The sequence below is a fragment of the Peromyscus eremicus genome, chromosome 14, assembly GCF_949786415.1.
Source record: "Peromyscus eremicus chromosome 14, PerEre_H2_v1, whole genome shotgun sequence".
In the NCBI taxonomy this organism is placed as follows: domain Eukaryota; kingdom Metazoa; phylum Chordata; class Mammalia; order Rodentia; family Cricetidae; genus Peromyscus; species Peromyscus eremicus.
This window is the reverse complement of record NC_081430.1, coordinates 59806981-59830242: the sequence shown is the minus strand read 5'-3', so window position 1 is coordinate 59830242 and position 23262 is coordinate 59806981. Positions and strand designations below refer to the sequence as shown.

Genomic DNA, 23262 nt, shown 5'->3' with positions numbered 1-23262 from the left:
GATGGCACACTGAAAGCATAACAGAGAGCCATCTGCCCCCAGTGGGCTCCATGCATCCTCTTCCCAACTCAGGCCTGATCCAGAGCAGCTGTCTTGCCCTTGCTCACAAGGGCAGAACTGGTTCTGGCTACTGAGATAGGGTGGGGAATTGAGAGGTTTTGATCTGGTCATAGAAAGCCCTTGAAGGGATGGCTCCTGACTTGAGAGTAAGTGGAAGAGCCCAGCAAGGGCCTACCGGCAACCCAGCTGCAGCACTCTGCTGGATGAGTCACCCTAGACCCTGATAACATAAGACAGTTTGGGTCCCAGCTCAACGAAAATCTGTGATGCTCACAGGAAGTGCCGTGAGTGTAGGTAGCAGTGAGGTACTCTGACAAGGCAGACATGGGTCCTGACTTCCCAACCTTGATGCCACAAATGTACAGGAGAAAGAAGGGGCTGCTCTTACAGAGGAGGCAGTAAAGGCCACTTTAGGGGCACCCACTTTACAGAAACCCCCAGAGAGGGAGGCATCCTAGTGGGAATAGCCGCAGGAAGCTCAAAGCCCAGGCCCACACTGCAGAGCCTGGGAGACCTCTGGGGTAGGCACAAGGCTGCAACTAGGAGGGCCTGGCTCACAGGTGGACTCTTGACGAGCAGTGGGATGTTTCAGGACAGGATACTGTGTTAGCTGTCCCCACTTGTGGGGCCAGGGAGATGGAACCCAGGGAAGAGTCAGAGCCGGGCTCTGGAAGACAGACCCAGAGGGTGGCACTAAGGAGGGAAGGGCAGTCCCCCGGTTTAGCCTGCCTGACATAAGAAAACTTGTCACAAGACAAGGTCACGTAAGCTAGGTTTAACAGAATAGCCAGGTGAGCTGGGTATTCAAGGTGCAAGGATCCTCAGGGTCCAGGGCCAGATATAGTCCATGAGCAAGGCACTCCATTTCTCTCTGTAGCCTGAAGTCTAGTCCTGACACTGTCTGAAGCTGGCTGCAGCAGGCCCCTCAGTGACCGCTGTCTTCCCATGGAAGGCCATCTTTTGGCTCTCACTCCTGATCAAGGCACTCAAAGGAAAAGCAGGTGACCCAAAACCAACATGGCTACTGGAGGGATCCTAGAGGCCAGGAGTATGCAAGGGCCTAGGGAAGAGTATGCAGGCAATAGGAACAGCTAACACAAAGATCCTCAGGCTGGAGGTAGCCACAATTGAATGAGAGTCTGCAAAACTGGGTCCCTGGGGCTTTCAGGCTGTGGGCATACCAAGGAGTAGGTCTGTATCCTGGACCAGGAATCTCCCTGGAATGAGCCATGGAAAGGGTGGAGGAGCTGGAGCAATGTCTCAGTGATTAAAAGCTAAGAGCGTTGGCTACTTTTCCAGGGGACCCAAGTTCAATTCACAGCAGTCACATGGCAGCTCACAACCATCTCTAACTCCAATTTTAAGGAATCCACCACCCTCGACCTCCACAGGCACCAGATACCCATGGGTGCACAGAAATATATACAGTCAAAACACCCATAGACATTTAAAAAAAAACTTTTTTTTTTTTGAGACAGGGTTTCTCTGTGTAGCTCTGGCTATCCTGGAACTCGCTTTGTAGACCAGGCTGGCCTCAAACTCACAGAGATCCACCTGCCACTGCCTCCCGAGTATTGGAATTAAAGGAACGTGCCACCATGACCAGCAATAAATCTTTGAAAAGTGATGAGCCAGAGGCACAGGCCCCCATCTCCAGCTAGGTTTTACCAGGGGCAGCACCCTGGACTCAGCTCATATGAGATGCTCGCCTACCTAGGCTCTCTATCTCCACCTCACATTCTTTCCTCCTACTGAAGATGGAGACCATGGCTTTTTGCCTCTGCTAGGCCAGTGCTCTACCACTGAGCCATATCATCAGCAACTTTTTTTTTCTTGAGACAGAGTCTTGATAAGCTGCCAGCCCTGGCCTTGTAGCCCTCTTGCGTCAGCTTCCTGAGGCAGCATTACAGAATTCTGTCCCCAGGCCACTGGTCAGGTGACTTTCTTGTGGACGTTCACCCGGTCACTGAGAGGGTACCCGAAGCGCGCTTCTGGGTGACTGGGAAAGGCCTGGCTCTCTAAAGGGAGGACTTAGAGCCTCGGCTCCTCCCCAGCTCCGTCTTCTAAAGGCCCTGTTGCTAGGGACTTGCAGAGCCAGCCTCGCCTCGCCAGGCTGTGCAGAGGGGACTCCAGACAGTCCTGGCCACATCCTGCCCCCAACCCATATCCAGTCTACTGAGTAGTTCACCTGCATAGAGCTTAGAGCCCTTGACCTTGGAGCATCCTCAAAAGGCATATCTGCTTCATCAGAATTCCTCAGCCCTACCTTGTTCTTTCGTATGTGACCACCAGGAGGCACTCAAGGCCAGTTTTTTCTTTCTTTCTTTCTTTTTTTTTTAATCTGAGCATGGGACACCAAAAATGGGCAGGGCCCAGCCTGCTGGTATGACTGTCAGGCCTGGGCCTCCCCTGCTGCGTGCACCTGTCCCAGCTGATGGTGGAGAAGTCCTGTGATACCACCTGGGCAGCAGCCCTGTGCCCAGTGGAGGATGGTGCTCCAGCTGGGCTTCTGATGACTGTCCACCATGAACAACCAGAGGCTGGCATGGAGCCCTGCATATGGGGAAGCTTTTAACTCACCCTGAGACTCCTGATTGCAGGGGGATGGTCTCCAGCCCTGGTTCTGCCTGGCCCACTCTCCAATAGCTCCCATGTGGTCCCAATGTCATCAGGGTGGTGGGACTCAGAGCCTGGGCATGACCTCTGGGTGTGGGTCTGAAAGGGCAAATCTGTGCCCCCACACACACACACACATTTCACAGGCTGTTCCCTCACCTCGACTCTGGCTGCTCCCTTGAAGGAGGCTTGTACTCCTCTTCTATGACCCAAACCAAATGCACTTCCCTACAAGAGAACAGCAGCCCTCCCTCGGCCTGCGCCATTTGACACTCTGCTGAAGCTGGGCAGTCCTACTCTGTCCTTTGGCCAGGGAACGAGCCCTGCCCCTCTGGGGATTCTGCTCCATGTTGAGGCCCAAGGGTAGGCCTCCCTCGCAGCTGTAGCCTCTGAGCTCAGCACGTGGGTGGCTGAGGTGAAGATCAACCCTGGCTGAGGCCCCTGAGCCCCTGCTCTGGCCTGAGCAGCCCCATATTGCTTCGATCTCTGGAGGCTGGAGTGCCAATCTGTAGAGTCACCTAAGGGACCTAAGCCCCCGAGACCTGGTGCTCCCCCAGCTTCACTGAGCAATCTGTGTGTGGCTGTGGAATGTACACATATGCACGTGTGCATGTATGTGAATTCATGCCAGTGTGCAAATGTTAACATGAGTGCAAACATGCATTGTGTGTGCTATGTAGGTGTGCTGTGTATATGTGGGCATGCTTGTGTGTGCGTATGTATGTGTGTGTGCTTGCAAATGTATGTGTCAAGGCAGGGATGGGGAAGACTGGCTATAGTGAGGGTCTTGGAGTCTAGGGACAGCTCCTGACTGAGGACAGGCTGCGCTGGGCAGGGGCTGGGGAGGGCTGTAGCTGGGACTGGCTCGAGGTGTCCTGGGAACAGGCCCAGAAGGAAGCTTGCACAGGCAGGCGACTGCACCATAGCAACGCAGCAGAACAAAGTGCTGGCCTACTTACACACCACCCCCACTCCTCAATCTGCTGGGGGGAGGGGGGCAAAGGGCCTTTGGGGCCCCTGGGGACACTGTGCCCCTGACCTTTGGGAGCCCAGTGCTCTGGAAGCCTTGGCTTCTTTTTGGTCTAGCCAGGTCTGCAAGACTGATTCACTTTCTCACCCATGAATGGGGTGAGGAGTGGGTACGTGGGGAGACCCAGCACCCTGTAAATGCCCCTGCCTTTGTGTGACAATGTGGCCAGACCCCACTAGTGGGGGGCTCAGCTCAAGATGGTAAGACAACTTCTGAGACCTGGCAGACCCTCTGTGCCATCCACCCTTCCCCATCTGTGGGGTCTCCAGCAGAGTGCAGACAGGGCTAGAGCCAGCAAGCTGTGAGGAGGCTTTATGAGCACCCTGGAGACAGGAAACCCTTGGCCTCATGTCAAGGACAGGGGTGTCACTGGACACGATACACAGAAAAGCAAATATTTTCCTGACTTCCTGTAGCTCCCAGAGGCCTGTGTGGCCCCAAGTTGCTGTGGCTCATGATCTTGTGACAGGATCTTTCCCATCTGCCCAAGCCTGGAAGGCAGTTGTGACCCACATCCCAGTTCTCCCAGATCTGAGAGACCCCTGTCCTTGTCATTGTCCACCTTCCGCCTGGGCCAGTGCCCAAGAGCCATCTATGAGCAGGCGAACAGATGAATGAGGCAGGGTAGCTCGTAGGAGTGGGGGATGTGTGCCCTTCACAGGCACCAGCTGCAATGCCCTTCTCTGGCCCCCCTTAATTTATGCCATGAGGAGGGCCAGCCACTCGCTGGTCCCCGACTTGGCAGCGGCTTTGTCCCCAGGCGGATTCCCAAGGGCTGCCTTTGGGAAGAAAGGGCCCTTCTCTGGTGGATGGTGAGGTCACCAGGAGAGGCCCCACAAACACAAAGCCTGCAGCCCCCACCCCACCCCGCTGGCAGCTGCTGCTTTGTCCTCAGCCCCTGGTCTAGGAGAGACCCTGCAAGGCCCCAGCTCAGCCTTGGAGGGGCCCAGGCTTCCTCTCTGGAAAGTTCGCCGAGTGGGGGAGGGGCGCAACCCACTCCCCCCAGCCCTGATCAAGTAACAGCACCTGCTGGGGTAGGCTCCACGCAGAGACCAGGCTAGGCCAGAGGCCTGGCCAAGGGACTCGTGCAGCTGTTTGTCCAGGTCCTCAGTACAAGCAGGAAAGCTCCAGAAGTGGTTGAGGGGGATAGCCTGAGGTTAGGAGATGAGCCACTGAGGCAGCTTGTCTCCTGGCCGGAGGTGGGCTCTTGGGCAGAGACCAGAGCTCCCTGGCCTGGGGCGCTAGTGTGTACGTGCAGTGCGTGCAGGTCTAGGTGGAGGGAGGGGCAGGCCTGGGGGTTTTCCTTACGGAGTTCTCAAGGAGCTCCAGGAGCCCAAGTGGGGAGCTCCTGAGTGTACCCCAGTCCACATGGGCCTGGCAGATACTGCTGAGAGTAAGCTTTTTGCCCAAAGCCCCCACCCCAGTACAGAGCCAGGACCCCAGGAACTGCCCTCCTTGGCATCACTGCTTCCACTGTGACCGTAGGCAAAACCCTCTCCAGGGCTGCACCGAGGATTCCGGGGCCAGGGGCCAGCTCAGGGAGGCCAACGATGGCACAAGCAGGTGGCAATAGCTGTTCTAATACAGCAGGGAAGAGGTGTCCCCAGAACATACCACGATGGGTAGTGTCTGCCAGGTGCTACCGTCCATCCACTGGGTGCTTACTACGTGCCCAGCTCCAGATGGGGAAGTGGCCATATTTCCCTAGAACAAGCAAGTCAGCTGAGACTCGGGCACCTCCATAGGAGGCAGAGGTGTGGGGGAAGGCAGCGACTTGGCGGGGAGGTGGGGACTTTTGAGAGCTGACATCCCAGGGGAGGGTGCCTAATGGCTCTGAGGGTGTGTATGTGTGTGGTGTGGCGAGGGAGCTTCCAGGATAAAGACCTGGTGACCAGACCTAGAAGCGCAGAGATTTTCATGAGCGGGGATGACAGGCAGATGGGGGCCGGATGGGGTGACGCACAGCACAGTAGCAGCCCCTCCCCCACTACCAGTAGTCGGCAGCACCCAAACTCCAGAACGCCTTAGCAGTTTTCATGGAAGGAGGAGGCGAAGCCGGAGGACTAAGACAAGCTCTCCTCTGTCTTAGGTAGGAACCAGGAACATGGGACTGCCATGGTCTGGGCCTACTGGGCTCAGGTAGGGGGCTGCTGCCAAAGTTCCTTCCCAAACAGAGACACAGTATCCACCTCTTCTCTTTTGGTCCTAATGACAAACCAAGGCATGATTCTGCCAGTGTTCACTCTAGGGAACCCATGAGGCATTGGGCTTCCTTCTAAAGCACAGGTGAGGAGTTACTCACAGGGATGTGGCAGCTTCTCCCCCAGCAGGCTTCACCTGGAAGCCTTTCCGCAGCAGGGGTAAGTCAGCCTTCCTGGTCTTCCCTGGCCTAGGTACTGTAGCTACTCCTGAGGCCAATTAAGGCAATGTTGCTAACAACTCGGATAAGAGCAGATGGATGCTCAGATAAGGGTCTCATGACTCTCTCCATCCTTCAGTGAGTCAACAGTCAACAAGCCCAGCTGGGACAGTCATTCTGCAGGCTGCAGTATGTGGCCGAACTCCCCAAAATGGCAGTCACACACAACAAAGGTCCCCATGCCTGAGTGGAGGCATGGTTCCACCTACAACTCAAATCCTGGACTCCCTGAATCCTCCATGCTGGGCTCTGCGGGAGTGATGCCAGGTGTGCACACTTAGGGTCAGAGGGGCTAGGGACAAAGGCAGGGAGGGGTAGTGGGTAGGGCAGGCTGGCCACCCCCAGAGAGCCCTGGTGAGGGGTTGGCCTGTGGCCCTTACAGGGAAGGTCACATTTAGCATGGAAGAGCCCATAGCCATTTGCCTGGGTCTCCTGAGGGGAAGAGCCACAGCAGAGTGAGAGAGACAGGGACAAGGGACACCAGTGCCCCATCTCCCTCCCCAACTGTCCCCTTCCTGGTTGCCTGGTGCCCTGAATGTCCATTGCTCCTGTAGCTTAGCAACAAGCTCTGTCACCCCCGCTGTCTCCACCCCACAGCTGGCCCTACCACCCACAATGGGAGCCTGCATTCCTCAGCAAGGCCAGGACCTCAGCAGGCCCAAGCTTCCCGAAGAAGCCAGAATGGGGGAGGGTGTTTACCCCACGCATGGCCAGCAGCTCAGAATGGCCAGTGCTCTGTAAGCCCACTGCTCAGTGTGACAGAGGCTGCCAACGCAAGCAGCCAGGCCACGGCTGACCACCAGGGGCTGGCAACTTGCACAGTGCTGCTTCCTGTGGCAGCCACACAGTCCTCAGAGATCTCATGGAGTTCCTGCTTCCCTGTGACCCCGTTGACATCCCCACTCTGGGTAAACACAGTGCATTTGACAGGAAGTGGCTGCATGGGTACCTTAAGGTGGGGTTAGGAGAGACTGCCAGGAGCCAAGTTATTCCCACAGGAACGCAGGCTGGTCAGGATGCTTGGAGCAGGACAGGTGATGGGCGAGTTCTAAAGTCCACAAATCAGACCACAGGAAAGTGGGTTTCCGGCAGGGCACAGTTCATGCCTGTAATCCCAGTACTCAGAAGGCAGAGCAGGGGGACTGCGGGTTACAGGCCAGTGTAGTCTACATAGGTAGACTCCCCACACACATGCATTTTGTTTGTTTGTTTGTTTGTTTGTTTTCAGGAGGGACAGACCAGACCTGTTGTTGGAGGCAGGGCTACAGGGGTTTTGGAAGGGGAGGCCTCTGTCACTACTGAAGAGGCCAATGTGGGGCAGGGTGCCTCCAGGCCCTCTATTCCTGCTCCTGCTCTCCTCTACCCTGCAGGGCTAGGATGCTTGGATGTTTGGGGGAACATCCTGACTCACAACCACAGTTGCACACAGAATGCATACAGTGACCCGTACTGGGGACAGGGCCACCCCGGCCTTGCTGTGGTCCCAGTGATGGAGAACTCAAAACACCAGTCAGTGTTCACCAACTGGAGGGATTCCTAATGAAAATGAGGCTTACAGCAGGGACTGCTGGGAGCATTTTACCACAGAAGTGCCACAGCAGAGGGAAGAGTATTAGGCACTCACTGCACCCGGCAGCATCATGAGGTAGAGACACTCTACCTATCCCCATCCAGCTCTTCACCCAGGTTATTTTGAGGTAATGCTCAGCCACCATATCCTCCCACAAACACCATAAGCACCCTGAAAAAGTTGTCATGCCTTAAACATTCAAAATTCAATCCATTTCAGGCCCGGTGGGTGGTAGCAAACACCTTTAATCCCAGCACATGGGAGGTAGAGGCAGGCAGATCTCTGAGTTTGAGGCCAGCCTGGTCTACAGAGTGAGTTCTAAGATAGCCAGGGATACACAGAGAAACCTGTCTCAAAAAAAAAAAAAAAAAGGAGGAGGAGGAGGAGGAGGAGGAGGAGGAGGAGGAGAAGAAGAAGAAGAAGAAGAAGAAGAAGAAGAAGAAGAAGAAGAAGAAGAAGAAGAAGAAGAGGAAGAAAATAATCAATCCATTTCAAGTTTCCTGGTAGTTGCCTTATGCAAGAAAGCACTTGGAAACCTGGTGTGGAGGAACATGCCATGCAGCGGACAGAGCCCTGGGAATCTGGGAAACATCAGATTCTCCGCCACTCACTCTTTGGTTTTCTGAGACAGGGTTTCTCAATTAAGAAAATGTCTCCATGAGATCTGGCTGTAAACAAGCCTGCAGAGAATTCTTTTTCTTTTTCTTTTCTTTTCTTTTTTTTTTTTTTTTTTTTTTTGTGGCAGGGTTTCTGTATAGCCCTGGCTGTCCTGGAATTCACTCAGTAGACCAGGCTGGCCTCAAACTAATAGAGATCCGCCTGCCTCTGCCCTCTGAGTGCTGGGATTAAACAGCCAAAACACCTGGTTAAAACCCTGTCTCAGAAAACAAGCAAAACACCATTTGGCTTTCTCACCTTGGGACCATAAGGTCTTTGCACAGTGGCACACACAGGCTCTCTCCAGGAGCCCCAGTGTCTTTGCAGGATGGAGCCACCAAGAGATAGCAATCCTGAGGAGTATTTGGGAACCCCAAAACACGCTTCCCCAGACTGAATAACCGAGGAGCCATGACTGACAACTCAGCCTCAGAAGGAGTGATGGGTCTCTCATGTAGGACGTGACCCCAGAAGATAATAACAGTGTTTTCAAAGTGTTTAGAGTTTGCAGAAATAAAGACTAAGAAGGCCAGTTTGAGGGATTCCAGGCCCTTCCAGCAGAGGCTTTTGGACTTGAGCCTCCAGGTGGCCAGTACAGCTGGTGGAGGGTTTCCTGGGCCTGTTAAAGGGTGTCTGGGGTGGGAAACACATGAGGACCTCAGCTTGGTGGACACTTCATCATGTATAGTGTGGATATGCTATGCTTTGTCCTGTTGCATGGCGTGAGGAGACCCACCCTGTGGTCTGTGAAGACTAAAGAACCTAGCACTTTTGGTGCAGAAGGAACATCTGCATGGGTCAGCATTTTTACAAGGATGGGCTTGAATGCACAATTTGTTGGCAGCATGCCCAAGTGGAAATATGGGCATGAGTTCCAAAGTCCTGTGATTTTACCCACTCTTATCCTCTCAAGACTACCCTTGGAGTGAGGGCAAGATGCAGGAAAAACCAGATAGAAAGTAATAAATGAGCTGGGCGGTGGTGGCTTACACCTTTAATCTCAGCACTCAGGAGGCAGAGGCAGGTGGATCTCTGAGTTCGAGACCAGCCTGGGCTACAGAGTGAGTTCCAGGACAGGCTCCAAAGCTACACAGAGAAACCCTGTCTCGAAAAACAAAAAAACAAAAACAAAAAAACAAAAAAAAAAAACAAAAAAAAAAAACAGTAAAAAAAAGTAATAAATGATAAAATTCTATACACTTCCACTAAATGAATAGCTATGGGCTACGAGTTTCCTAGTAGCTAAACCAAGGAGGGAACCAAGATTCCGCAAACTAGTGCTTTTCAGGTCAATGAGGTAAAGACACTTGCCACCAAGCCCGAGAACCTGAGTTCAGTTCCTAACATCCAGCTGGTGGAAGGAGAGAACCAGTCTCCCCACAGGCCATCTTTTGACCTGCCTACATGCTCACACAACCACACACAAGTGCATAAAACAAACAAACACAACCTGACTGGGTCCAGCTAGTCTACAGCTTGTAGGTGCAGACACTGCCACATCATACCCCCATCCTGCCATACCTGGAGAGGAACTCTGAAGTCACTCCTCTGTAGCACAGCCTGGGTCAGCTAAGCAGGTGGAAACCCAGATCTAGGAGGATCTGGCAGGAAGTCCTCCTGGGCAGGCTATGCCTTGGTATTGCCAGAGCCAGGAGAGGTTCTGAGCTCAACACAGATCCTGACCTCTTCGCCCAGAACACCAGTTCAAATGATGAAGGACATTGCTCTAGGTCTTAGGTCACCTTTGTCCCTGGGACTACAGATCAGAGATGCTCAGAACATAAGGCTCCAGGTGGGTTGCTCAGGACTCATCACAGGGCAAAATCCTGAAACTCCCCACCTAGCCTGACACCTGCTGTTTGCTGGGACATGGCACATTGGGAGAGGCAGAGGGATCTGGATGTGTAGGCAAGGACAATGAGGCTGTGGAAGGTCAGGGCCACAGTGCAGCCAGGGCAAACCCTCTGGAGTTTTGTGGAAATGTGTCTGGGTAAATCTGGGTAAAGTATTTCTGAGTTTCATGTTGGGCAAAATGGGATGAGGAGCTGACTCCGTGAAGGTCACTAGGACCCGGGAAACTTAAGGCCCCAAAGTCCTTAAGGGAAGGTAGCTTACTACTACTATTCCTTCATCCACAGAACAGGGAAATAGCATGCACCATCTAAGCCTAAGGACACCAAAGGCTAGGCTGCCCAGAGGCAGGGGCAGGTCCAGGCTCTGGCCTCCTGGATAACCCCTGTCCTCACTTGTGAGGGGCACCAAGGCTGCTTTAGTTTGAGCAGAAGTCCGAGGGGTCCTGGGAATAGAGAGAGGAACAGGATGAGTAGGAGGGCTTGAAGGAGGGCCAGCCTGTGTGTGTGTGTTGTGTGTGTTTGTGTGTGTGTGTGTGTGTGTGTGTGTGTGTGTGTGTGTGTGGTTGCAGATGAGGGAGGCTGTTCATCAAAAAAGCTTCCTCTTACACTCTTCTAAAAACATGCCCATGACTGCCTTCCCCCCTCTTTGAAGGGACAGATGTCGGGGAAAAAGCTGATTATTGTCAAAGGCTGGAGGCTGTGACCGGAGTGCTTGGTGAGCGTGACCCAATTCTGAGCTATTCTCAGCCTGGTGGGAGCCAAGTTATTCCCTCCCGCTGAAGATCCCGCCTTGGAGGCAGCCTGACTTTGAAACGCCCTCGTCCTGGCAACAGACTCAAAGCAGGCTGGCCAGGATGCTCTGCATGGACATGGCCCTACTTGCTGATGACCCCTGTGCACAGCCCACAGGCTCTGCTGCCTGGGCACAGGATGGTGGCTTCAGCAGCTACAGCCCAGGGCTAGGAAGGGACAGAAAGGGCTTGCTCCTTTATCTTCCCAGACCAGTGACCTGCTGTTCCTTCTTATTCCCCAGGACCTCTCTCTCTGCTCCAGGCCAGGCATAAGATATGCTTCAACCAGTGACTAGGAAGTCTCTCTGGACACAATGAGACCAAGGGCTTTGACAGCCACAGTGCAGCTGGGCTGGGACCTGCTGTACCTAAGCTCGTGATGTTGGCACAAGTCCCAGCAGGAGGCAGCCAGCAGCAGCAAGCTGACATCACTCTGCTCTACCCGAAGCCTCTCAAAAGCAGGTCTGTCTGTTGTTCTCTCCCTTTGGGGTTACTTGTTACCCAGCACATTCACAGCAGCAGCTAGTGAATACAGCACCTGGAGAACGGTAGAGGTCAAGAGAGGTTGTCTGCTCATGCCCAGCCCAGGCGGAGCTAGTCAGCTTCAACACACAAGAAAGCAGGACCAACGCCCTGACTTTCTCTCCCCTGGTCCTGATGACTCAAGGGCCCCAGAGGTGCAAAGGCTATTTGGAGTGCCTGCAAGGGCTATTCTGCTGTCTGGAGCAAAGGTACGTCTCGGATGGACTAGAGATGGAACTCAAATTCTAAAACAGACAAGAGGGCTAAGCTGGAGACAGCTCGGTTGCTAAAGCATTTGTCTCAAGTTGAATGCTCAGAATCAATGTGAATCGGATAGGTGTGATGACATATTTATAATCCCAGTGCTAGAGAGGACACATGGGATTCCTGGTCAGCTAATCTCACCTAACTGGTGAGCTCCAGATCAATGAGACCCTATCTTAAAGGAGGTGGGTGACATTCCCAAAGATACCTGTGGCTGTTCTCTGGCTTTCACACATATTTTTACATGTACACATGCTTACAAGCACACACACACTTTTATTGCTTATTTATTTTGCAGAGAGGGGCAAGAATGCTTGTATGTCCCATGGTGCACATGTGGATGTCAGCTGGAGTTGGTTCTCTCCATCCACCATGTGGGTCCCAGAGACTGAAGTAAGGTTATCAAGTTTGATAGCAAGAGCCTGCCTTTACCCGCTGAGCTGTCTTGCCAGCCCACTCTTATTCACAGTGGCAACTGGCAAGCTGACTGCCCCAACCACTGACATGACACACTCTCAATAAGCCACGAGGCAGTCGTCTCATCCCCACAGGGAGGTGATTCACCACCAACCTGACGGGGTATATCTGGAGCACACCCCAATCCTTGATGCCTAAGCAGATTGCCCACCTGAACCCTGCTGCCAGGTCAGCTCTATCAACCCGCGGCCCCATCCTTGGGAGGGCTTCCCAACCCTGACCCACATAGCAGGGTTGAGCCCCTGCTTTTCTCTGCTGCTCATGTCTCTCACACTATGTGCCTGGACCAAACGAGGCCAGCTGCGGAAGCAAAGCTCCTTACCAGTGTGGGCACTGACATCTCCCAGATGTTCCTGCGGCCTCAGCAGCTCAGGCCTGATGGAGGCCCCTCCCTCAGGAGTCTCCCATTCAGTTGACCAAGCAAGAAGAGCCTAGGCTGGCCTGAAGTCCAGGGGTCTTCGCCGACCCCTCCCCTTCGGCCTCTGATGTACAAGCTGGGCGGGGCTTCGCTTCCCCTGGCTGTGCAGCGTTTGCAGTGGGGGCAGGGGGCGCCTCTCCTTGGTGTTGGGAGTCCTCTGGCAGTCTGCCTCTTCCAGGATGCAGACCAGGCTGAGGCATGAAGACCAGACAGGAGGATGCATCAAGGGCAGGTTCCAGGAGATCAAGACAATGTAAGAGGCAGAGGTGTCTCTTGAACCCTGTACCACCCACTCCTCATCTGGAGACCCAACACTAGATGCCAGGGCCCTTGTTGGAAACCCCTCAGACACAAGGCAGCACATCTTGAGGCCTGGGCACAGCCTACAAGTGGCCAAGAAGGAGGTGTACCCCTTAGGAGAAGCTGACTGTCCTGGCCCAGGAATGCATCCAGGGCCTCCCAGGGTTGGCACCGAAGTCAAGCTCCTGCCAAGGAGATGTACTGCTGCACCATTCATACCGCTGGAGGTTGTGACCCAGTAAGAGATCGAAGGGAGAACTGAGGGCCAGAGACAGGAGTCAGGCTGGTTGGGGAGTTTCTAGGATCTCGTGCCGTGAGTCCTGAGCCTGTGTCAGGTGATCACGCAGGATGGGTTAACTGGACTCACCAGCCATGGAGTCTGACTCAGTCTGTAGAACCTAGGGACCTTTGTCTTGGGGGCTTCCCTCAGCAGATCAGGGGAGGGTGTGGGGCAGAGGGACAGCTGAGCTGAATGCTCTTGGCTGGAAGTGGGTAGGTCTGGGAAACAATTAAGAAGGGATGATTTACCTAAGCAAGGTGCACTCCTTTAATCCCAGCACCCAGGAGGCAGAGGCAGGCAGATTTCTGATTTTAAGGTCAACCTGGTCTACAGAACAAGTTCCAGGCCAGCTAGAGCGAAACTGAGAAACCCTGCTCAATAAATAAATAAATAAATAAATAAATAAATAAATGAGGAAGATTTGAGCAGAGCCTTAGAGACACAAAGTTCATGGCTAAGTTCAGTGCCAGGTGGAGCTCGAGTCTGAGCTGGGCTCAGAGGTGAACCGGGGTTGGACTAGTCCTCTAAGGCCCAGATAATACAAAAGCCAGAATTTGGTTATCCCACAGGACAGTAGGTCGATTGGGTTTTTCCAGCCTTGGCCACAGCTCCTCACCCAGGCCTTGGTAACTCCCCCAGGACATCTAGCCTCATGAGCCCCATATGAAAAAATGATGTCCTGGGCCTTACTGGCTAATGGTCTGTGTTCCACAACTGAGCCGAGCTCTGCTACAAGGTAACTCTGCCTCTTGCCGTTTACCTGTTGGCCGGGAACCCTTCCCCAAGGACAGAGAACATGGGAGTCAAGCCAGGTAAGCAGGGTGCCTGCCACAGGTGCGCAGGTCATCCAGCTGACAACCTTTTAGGAACTCCTGGCACTGAAGTGACCCACTTTATGTGTGACATGGCCCAGGGACCTCTCTTGTGTCCTCCAGGCTAGGCATTAACTTAAAGCCCCTTGGAACAAGGCTAATGGTCCTAGGGACCCTGAACAGCTCTGAAGGCACACAGGCCTCCCAGGCTGGGGACCTTTCATCCACAGGTGACCCTAGTTGACTCTGCACAGGGAATGGGCAGCCTGGGAAGGCACCACCAGGGATGTTGAGTTAGTTACTCAAGGAAATGTGGGAAGGAGAGTGGAACAAGAGCTCCAGAGGGAGGCCTGGTACCCTAAGCCACAGAGACCCACTACTCCCTCCACCTCCAGGAACAAGAGGCCCTTTCTGTAGTGGGTGGAGGTGGCCACACACTTGTGCCTTTATGAAGAGCCCTGGGATTCTGTTCTAGAGCTTGGAGTCCCCAAAGTACCTACTCAGGATCGAGAGGAAAGGACAGAGGTCAGGACGCCAAGTATGGGCCAGTAGGCCTGGACAACAACTGAAAGCCAGTCCCTCCAGCAGCCAGGACAGTCAGCACAGTAGGACAAAACATTTATTGCTCCACTAGGTACCCTCAGGGGCCAATATGACACGGGCAATTCTCCCAATGGCTGGTTCCATGCATCAGCAGCAGCTGCAAGGCAGCCCCACGCCAATATGATGCGGGCACTGAGACTCCCCTGAAGCTAGCCACACACCAGGTATAGACGCCAGGCCCAAGGTGACATGTGCAGCAGGTCCGTGGCCCCTCTTTGACCCTTGCTCCAACATGGGCTTGACGGGTCACTGGAGGCATAGCCCTATCCTACTGGACCGCTTCCACAGGATGCCTAATTCTAGATGACAGGAATTCTGGGTACAAGTGCTCACACATGGCCTGTACAGCACTCAAGGCTAGTGGCTCACCACCTTGGATCTCTAGGCCAGCCTGGTCCCTTCATCAGTCCTGGAGAAGTTCGGAGGAGAGAAAGGCAGGGCCATGCTTTCTGGGTTAGCTGAACCACAGCTTTTGGCTGTGGACCACCAGTGGCTGGAGCCTTGGACCAGGGATGAGACAGTCCATTGGCCCTGTAGATCAGCTCAGGCTTTAGGCAATGCCCAGAGCTTCCTCTGCCCTCAGCTTGTACCATTTGGTCTCCACACCCAGGAGAGCCTATAGCAGGGGAGACTTCATGTTGACAAAAAGCAGACAGGACAGAGCTGGAGACGGGCTGTGATGAGGTGGAGGGTTCCCTCTCAGAACATAGGAATGCCTCCCTCCTGAACAAGGCCAGCCTACTCACCCCCCTCACCCACCCAGGAGGCCCCTGCCCCACCCTGCCATCTATTTCTAAACACCAGCCCACAGGCAGCGGCTGACCATATAAGGCAGCTTCTGGCCTCCTTGCTTGCCCGTGATACTCCTGTCCAGGCCCACTAGCCTGGAGTCTTGGTGGCAAAAGTCAGGTAGCCAGTGTGCCCTACAGTCTCCTTCATGGGTGTGCCACTACGGAAGGGGCTGGCATCGGAGCCCACGCTGACCTCTAGGTCATTGGCCCCCAGGTCAGGCAAGGGCAGACTGACAGTGCGTACATTGTACACCTGTGGCAGCACCTCCAGGGTGCTGAGCTCTGTGAAGCCATGGGCTGCCAGCGCCTGGCACGTGCGCTGCACCTGCTCAATGCATGGAGAGAAGGAGCAGAAGCGTCCACCTGTAGGAGCAAGACACAGGGTCAGAGGGCAGGGCCAGTAGCACCCACAACCCACCCCGGAAGGAGCTATGCAGGGGCCATGGGAAGTTGTAGAGCTATACCCTACCTGCTGACCCATGGGGCAGGAGCCCAGGTCAGCAGCCAGGACGAAGCCCAAGATGCCTGGGTTTCCCTGGCTGCCAGCAGGCATTGCCAGTGTGCCTTGTAGGAGGCAGTGGAGGGCTGGGGGTCAGGGTTGTCAGAGCCAGGCCCAAGAATAGCTCTAACAATAGGGGAGCATGGGGCGGTGTGTGGGCTGCTGCTGTCACAGGAAATTAGAGGCTGTCGTTGGCTTGGGGAACAGGAGGAGCCTAAAGCGGGCACATCCTGAGCTCCTCCCTGCTGCCCCCCACTGGGGCAGCCCACAGGCTTCACGCGGCCCGCCCAGAGACTGAGAGTGCCCTATCTGTGTCTTGGCAGGGGATCATGAGCAAGCCAGGGCAGGGAAGGAGTGTGTACAAATGTCCCTGGTACCCACAGTGCTCCCTGACATGGGACACCTGGCAGGTATGAAGGAGGAGGAGGCCTGATGTTGGTCCCGAGAGCCCACTGTCACTAAAGAGCAGAGCACACCACATACCGCACTGCCAGAAGCCACCAGACACGGGCAGTGTTAGAAAACACCAAGCATACAAAAAAGGACCCAAGGACCTAGAGCATCAAGACACAGGAAGAGTCCAGAAGAGGGGGACGTGGGACAAACCGAAACACAGGCACAAGTGCCTCTGGACTACTCTGCAAGGCTGAGTCCGGCCTGGCTTGGACCTCAAAGGGGCTGGACCAAACCAAGGACCCTGCATCAGGGAACCTTCAGGTGTGGACCTCCAGGATTCTCCGCCCAGCTCTAGGCCACCTCAGCATCACAAGGGACACAGGGATATGGGCAGAGCCTGAGGCAGCAGGAGGGCCTGGGCTCCTGCCTGTCTGAGGCTCCCCGCCCTCTGTACAGAGCTGGGAGGAAAGCAGCCCTGGCTGCCAAGCCTGTTTCTTCTCCAGAAAAGGCAAAATCCCTGGGACTCACCAGCCGCCTCTCTGGCTCAGGGCCGACCTTCTCCAGGCCTCCCCATCGCTCCGCCCCCACAGCATCTTCCCTAAAAGGGTCCAGCTGCCTGGCTCTGCAGCACGGGTGTGGAGAGTCTGCAGGAAATGGCTGGGGGCAGGGGACTGCCTATGACCTCCATATTGGATCCAGGCCTGGAGTGCTGTCATGCAGATCCTGCCTACACTTGGATGGAGCTGCCAGGCCCCAGGGCCCCAGTAAGTTCCTCTCTTGGCTGAAGAATGGGACCCATCTTTCCTTAACCCTGGTCTCTAGCCAGCCCTAGCCGGTCCTCACTTTGGGACAGAAGGAGCCCTGGCCTGGCCATTGCTACTGTGGCCTACAGGAACCTGGGTCTCCCTGGGATCTAGATGACCCAGAAGCTCAGCCCCCCACCAGCACCCTTACCGACACCACTACACACCTTCAACCTTGAGGGCATCCCAGGCATGGCCCACAGCTTCCCAGGGTGATGGGATGTCCAAGAAGACAGCATCAGCCACGTGGATCACACCAAAGCCACTGCGGCACACATCCTGGGTGTGCACAGTCACCCACTGGCTCACTCGATGCTCCTGGAACTCCTCCCGGGCCTTGTCTGCCCGCTGCTGGTGGAACTCCACTGTGTGTAGGTGGCCAGTGGGGGCGATGCTGCGGATGATGGCATGGGAGACAGACCCACTGCCCGTGCCTGGCAGGACAAGAGAGGACTGAAGGGTCATCTGAGGACCCACCCATAAACAGCTCCCTCTTTGGGAGGAAGGAGTTCAAACAGGCCTAAGAGGACAGCTGACCTGAGGGTCAGAGGTAGATATCATATCATGAGCTACATGGCTGCTCTAGGCAGCCTCAGCTCTAGGTTTGGAATGTTGAGCTGTGCAGTATAGGCACAGGTGAGGACAGGGCAGCCTGTGGGGCTGACACAGGTGAGTCTGGGCAGGGCTAATGCTGGCCTGTCCTATCCTGACCTAGCCTCTTCTAAACTATGATCAACCCATGGGTCTCGCTGACAGCTGGCCATCTTATTTACCCATGGGTCTCGCTGACAGCTGTCCATCTTATTTACCCATGGGTCTCGCTGACAGCTGTCCATCTTACTTACCCATGGGTCTCGCTGACAGCTGTCCATGTTATTTACCCATGGGTCTCGCTGACAGCTGTCCATGTTATTTACCCATGGGTCTCGCTGACAGCTGTCCATGTTATTTACCCACGGGTCTCGATGACAGCTGTCCATCTTACTTACCCACGGGTCTCGCTGACAGCTGTCCATCTTACTTACCCACGGGTCTCGCTGACAGCTGTCCATGTTATTTACCCATGGGTCTCGCTGACAGCTGTCCATCTTACTTACCCACGGGTCTCGCTGACAGCTGTCCATGTTATTTACCCATGGGTCTCGCTGACAGCTGTCCATCTTATTTTCTCCTCATCCTGCAAGCTCCTGGACTCACTCAGGTCAGTTCATCCTCCCCACACCAACCCTGCTAAACCCACCCCTCACCACACAGGGGCAATTCTACCTGCTCTTGCTTGAACTCACGTGATCTAAAGCCACCCTGCTCCACCCTTCCCACAAGGTCACCAGTCTGTCGAAACGCCTGCACTCTTCCTTAGAAGCAGGGCTACCCGTCTTCACCTGACTCCATACACTCCAGGACCCGGGCTAATCTGTCTCCACTCACCCCATAACTGCCCCTTCCACAGCTCCAAGCACCCCTGCTTGGTGACCACATCTAGCAATGTGTCCTCTTGACCCCACTGTAGCATGTTCTACAACTACCCCTCAAAAACTTAGATCAAAGCTGGACCCTATCCAAGACCCAGGAAGTGACACCCACCACGGGGGTCAGACTGTTCAGTCACCCACCATCAAGATCCACTTTGCCACCCCACCTCCAATCACCGTGATTCTTTCTGCTACCCCTGGGCCTCATCCGCCAGGTCCCTCCCTCTTTGCTATCTACAGACACTGGTCCTGCCTCTGTTCTTTTGACCACTGTCAATCAGATCTACCCTTTGCACAGAGGCAAGCCTTACTTTCCCATGCGAGGGAGACTCCAGACTTCTGACAGCCCTCTGGGGGGTTCTCTTCTTGCCTCCCAACCTCACTTCCTGCTCCTCTGTCCTCACTTCCTGCTCCACAGTGGTCTTGCCAACGTGCAACAGCACCGTACTCCTACCTCAGGGCATTTGCACAACTTTTCTTTGGCTTTCTGTAGTACCTCATCATTTTTAACTCAAAGGTCACCTTCTCAGATCCCTGACTTTCTGAGTTTGGGGGATTCCCACTAAGTCCTCTCAAATGAGCATCCCTGATTATAAGTTTCTCACCATCAGTAGCACCGAACGGTCACGGCTCACTGCCTGTCCTGTCTTTTTGAGGGAACTCGGTACCTCATGGGAGCACAGGAGTGTGTTGACTGGAAAGGGGTGAGGGCCTGAAAGAGGATAGTGCCTACTGCAGGGCGCACAGAGTTGTCAGGGCTGGCTCTGAATTCTGCTGTCCTCTGTCTCCCTCTGAAGGGAGGAAGCAATATAAAGTCTGAGAAAGCCAGCAACAGGGAAAATGGGAACTCTTGTGACCTGAACCCGTCTCCTAGCCCACCACAAACACACCACCAAGGATCGAGGCACAACTGGTCCAAGAACCACTCTTGTCAGAGATACATGCCTAGACTGCTGCACCAGGCCACAGCACCTAGCGGTATGACTGTGAGAGACAGCTAGCTCTCGGGCACTTCTACCCACTCCCCGGCTGTGAATGAGTGTGGGGCAGAATTTTCACTACAGTGAGCTCTTGGGGTAACCAGCCTTCCTCCAGGAAAGGACAACTGGCCTGGAGGTGAGCAGTCAGCACCTTGGCCAGCACCAAGCAAGTCTAGCCCTGACACACCAAAGCAAGCCAAAGACCTTCATAGGCACCACCGCCTCCTCCCCTTCCTTCTCCAACCCCGTTGGTCCCCACCAGGTGTCACTTGACAGTAGACACTAAGTTTCTCTGCTCTGTCTTCACTCCCTGCAGTCACACCCTCCCCACCAAGTGGAGTTGCTAGAATAGAAACCAAGTAACTTCAGCATACATCTGCAAGAAGGGTTGGCTGCAAACTGTTTAACTGTGGATCTGACTTCCGATTTATGTAGATGCTCAGGTCTGAAGACACCACAGGAGCTCACCTGATTCACAGACCACAGAACCGGGTCGCAGCTCCAGCATCATGGTAAGTAAGGCAATATCGGTGGAGTAGAGGATCTGTGTGCGGTGGGGCAAGTTCACTGTCCAGAGCTCAGGAGTGGGGTGAAGTACATACACCCAGCCGCCTCTGCTGCAGATCACCTTGGAGCCAAATGGGCGGCCAATGAGGTCAACTGAGTGCCGCAGGACGCCATGCCGGGTCTGGGTCTGTGCCCCACGCTGCACACGCACTGCCATCATCGAGCCATGGCCTAATGACAGGATGGCTGTGTCGCCTTCTTTGATCAGCTCCTCGTATGCCACAAAGCTCATGGTGTTAACATCTGCCAAGTGTCAGGGACCTGGGGAAGTGGTGTGTGGGTGTGAGGTCAGAGGACCAGGAGGCAGGATGAGGGTCCGTGGTTTGGGTAGAGGTCTGTGAGGCCCGAGTTCTGAGCAGTATGGGTAACTGACTTGATCGGGCAACCCAACAGAGCTGCGCCCTAGCTTGACATATGGAGCCCTTCTAGATCTGGGAGGACACAAGAGAGTGTGCAATGGTAGAAGCCCAAGGATCCCCGCACAAGAAGGACCAGTGCAAAGTCTTTTCTTCATTCCCCAGCTGTGACGGCGGCGGCCTCTGAGAGGCGTGCAGCAGCGGGAGAGCGAAGTCACCTCCAAGCTAGGATTCCGGAACCCCTTGCCCCGAGTACCTCGGGCGGGCTCCCGACGGCAGGGAGGCTGGCTCCACGCGGAACAGCACGGGACCTGCAGGCAAGCCCGGAGCGCCTCTCCCGCCCTAGCCGCGCATCCCAGCTCAAAAACTCACCCAGCGTACGCCGGCTCTCTGCTCCACACGTGGCTCCGCTGCTGCCGCCACACTTCCGGTGCGCTTTGATGACGTTAACACCACCGCAAGGGTTGCTGGGAGCCTCTACGCTGTCCTTTACGCGCTCCCAGAGGACGTTTCCTGGCTGGCGTCTCCCCGTCTGAGGCCTTCTGTGCATACTTGCGCGTTGCTAAGAAATCCGAGCACTGTGCAAAATAAAAGTCCCCTCCTCGCCAGTGGTTTGTCTGCGTGCGGCCTTCTAGGGCTGCCCAGTGCGTGGGGCTTCTGCCCGCCGGACACGCCTGACCCTAAAGCGCACTTTGACAACTGTACAACCCCAGGACCTCCCTACTAGTGCTCACCAGAACATTTCGTCATTGCAAACAGCTCCGAAACACCCTGCCTGGACTCCAGGATGAATCCTAGAAAGTGGAACCGGAGGGCAGAGGCGGGGTGCCCAAAGGCTTTGGCCAGGCCAAGGATAAGGAGTAGGGGTAGTCTGGAGTATTCTGCAAAAGTGGCCCTAGGCCAGGTCCGGCCATCTCCAGCATCTTGAGAGCCGGATGAACTGGGCTCACTCGTGACCTGGGGGAGGAGCTTCTGGAGACCAGGCAGAAAGGGGAAGCTGTAGGGGTGTTTTGTGTCAGCAGAGTTGAATCAGAGCCCCCATGGACTCCTCGTGAAGGAAGGTTCTTCCCCCGGGTGGAGAGGGGAGGAGGGATGGGGTAGGGAGAGCGAAGAGCCTTCCTGCAGTCCTCAGCCAGCGGAACTGGAGGGCATTGAGACTTCAGCTGTTCAGAACCAGCAGCAGTGACCAAATCTACGCTGCTCTCTCCAGCCACCAGACTACTGTAGCCTGGTAAAACAGGGTTGGTCACGCCCCACAAACATGCCTTGTCTAGAGTCTTGCTGGCTTATGGGAATCCTCTGGGACCAGGCTAGGCCAGCCTATGTGAGGTCCTTGCCCTAGAAACCCAGGTGCCTGACATTAGACCTCTTCAGGTCTCTGCCCTGGCTGGCCTTGATCAGGTAGCCTGTAAGGATAGGCAATGAGGCTTTCTTGGTCTCCCATGGTGTGGAGTCACCACTTTTAGCAGAGACGCCCAGCCCTGTCCTTGGCTCCACAACCCCTGTTCTTCATTCCCTTGATGGTGCACAGCCCAATCCACACCCTAATTGCTCCTCTGGAGAGTTAGACTTTCCACTTCTCCTGGGAGGTTCCTCTTCCCCAACCTCTCAGCGGCATGGAGACCAGGCCTGACTATGTTTCCACCTAGCCTATGAGCTCAACGGGGCTTTTCCCGTGGTCCCCGCTGTCCAGTGCTGGCTTCCCTGGAATCTTCAAGCAAAAACCAGCCTCCCTGAGCCTCTAGCTGGTGGTGGTGTGTGTGTGGAGGGGCTTCCCAGGGCAGTTTATACACTAGGTTCTCCTAACAAAACTGATGCCACATGCATCCAGCTAACTGTCATGTCATTGAACCCTTCCCTACAATCTTTGTTTGTTTGTTTGTTTGTTTTTCGAGACAGGGTTTCTCTGTGTAGCTTTGGTGCCTGTCCTGGAACTCACTCTGTAGCCCAGGCTGGCCTTGAACTCACAGAGATCCACCTGCCTCTGCCTCCCAAGTGCTGGGATTAAAGGTGTGCGCCACCACCGCCCAGCCTTCCCCACAATCTTATAACCACTTTACAGGTTAATTTGCCTATCATACACACAACATGGTTCAAGCAGGATTGAATTTTGTCTTTGAGACAGTTCCCTATGAAGCCTTGGCTGGCCTGGAACTCACTATGTAGTCCCTGCTGGCCTCAGGCTGGGAGAGAGATCTGCCTTCCTCTGCCTACCAAATACTGGGATTAGAGGTGTGTGTCACCATGACCCAAGGAATTGGAGTTTAAAGCCTAGCTTTAGAGAACTGATAGCACACTTGAAGGGAGGACCAAGAAAAGAGGAAGCCTGGAGGTAAAGAAGCTGAAGGTGGCTGGTGCACGCCTTTAATCCCAGCACTTGGGAGGCAGAGGCAGGCGGATCTCTGTGAGTTCAAGGCCAACCTGGTTTACAAAGCGAATTCTAGGACAGTCAGTACTGTTACATAGATAAATCCACTCTCAAAACAAAACAAAAAAGCAGCTGAAGATGTCTTTGGGGGAGGCTGCTCCACCTGCACCTCTGGCAGGGACCTCTGGCAGGGTCTGGGTTGCCAACTGTTCCCTCTGAGTGGGGCAGTGGTGGCACTAATCCCAGCACTCAGGATGCAGAGGCAGGCAGATCTCTGTGAGTTCAAGGCCAGCCTGGTCTACAGAGCGAGTTCCAGGACAGCCAGAGATGTTACACAGAGAAACCCTGTCTTGAAAAC

The 23262-nt window shown here is 54.7% G+C and overlaps 1 protein-coding gene and 1 long non-coding RNA gene across 2 annotated transcripts; one reads left to right on the top strand and one right to left on the bottom strand.

Annotated features, from left to right (window-relative positions):
* Nucleotides 1-14672: 14672 nt before the first annotated feature.
* Trmt61a (tRNA methyltransferase 61A) lies at nucleotides 14673-21474 on the bottom strand. Its single transcript, XM_059279632.1, has 4 exons — nucleotides 20909-21474; nucleotides 20082-20441; nucleotides 17329-17595; nucleotides 14673-15826 (listed from the first exon to the last, which is right to left on the bottom strand). Exons 2-4 carry the CDS (start codon nucleotides 20410-20412, stop codon nucleotides 15552-15554), a joined length of 873 nt encoding a protein of 290 aa, XP_059135615.1. The 5' UTR covers nucleotides 20413-20441; nucleotides 20909-21474; the 3' UTR covers nucleotides 14673-15551.
* Nucleotides 16245-20901, top strand: LOC131924358 (uncharacterized). The gene is made up of 3 exons (XR_009382867.1): nucleotides 16245-17122; nucleotides 20049-20125; nucleotides 20702-20901. It is a non-coding gene; the product is annotated as an uncharacterized LOC131924358 (long non-coding RNA).
* Nucleotides 21475-23262: the final 1788 nt, after the last annotated feature.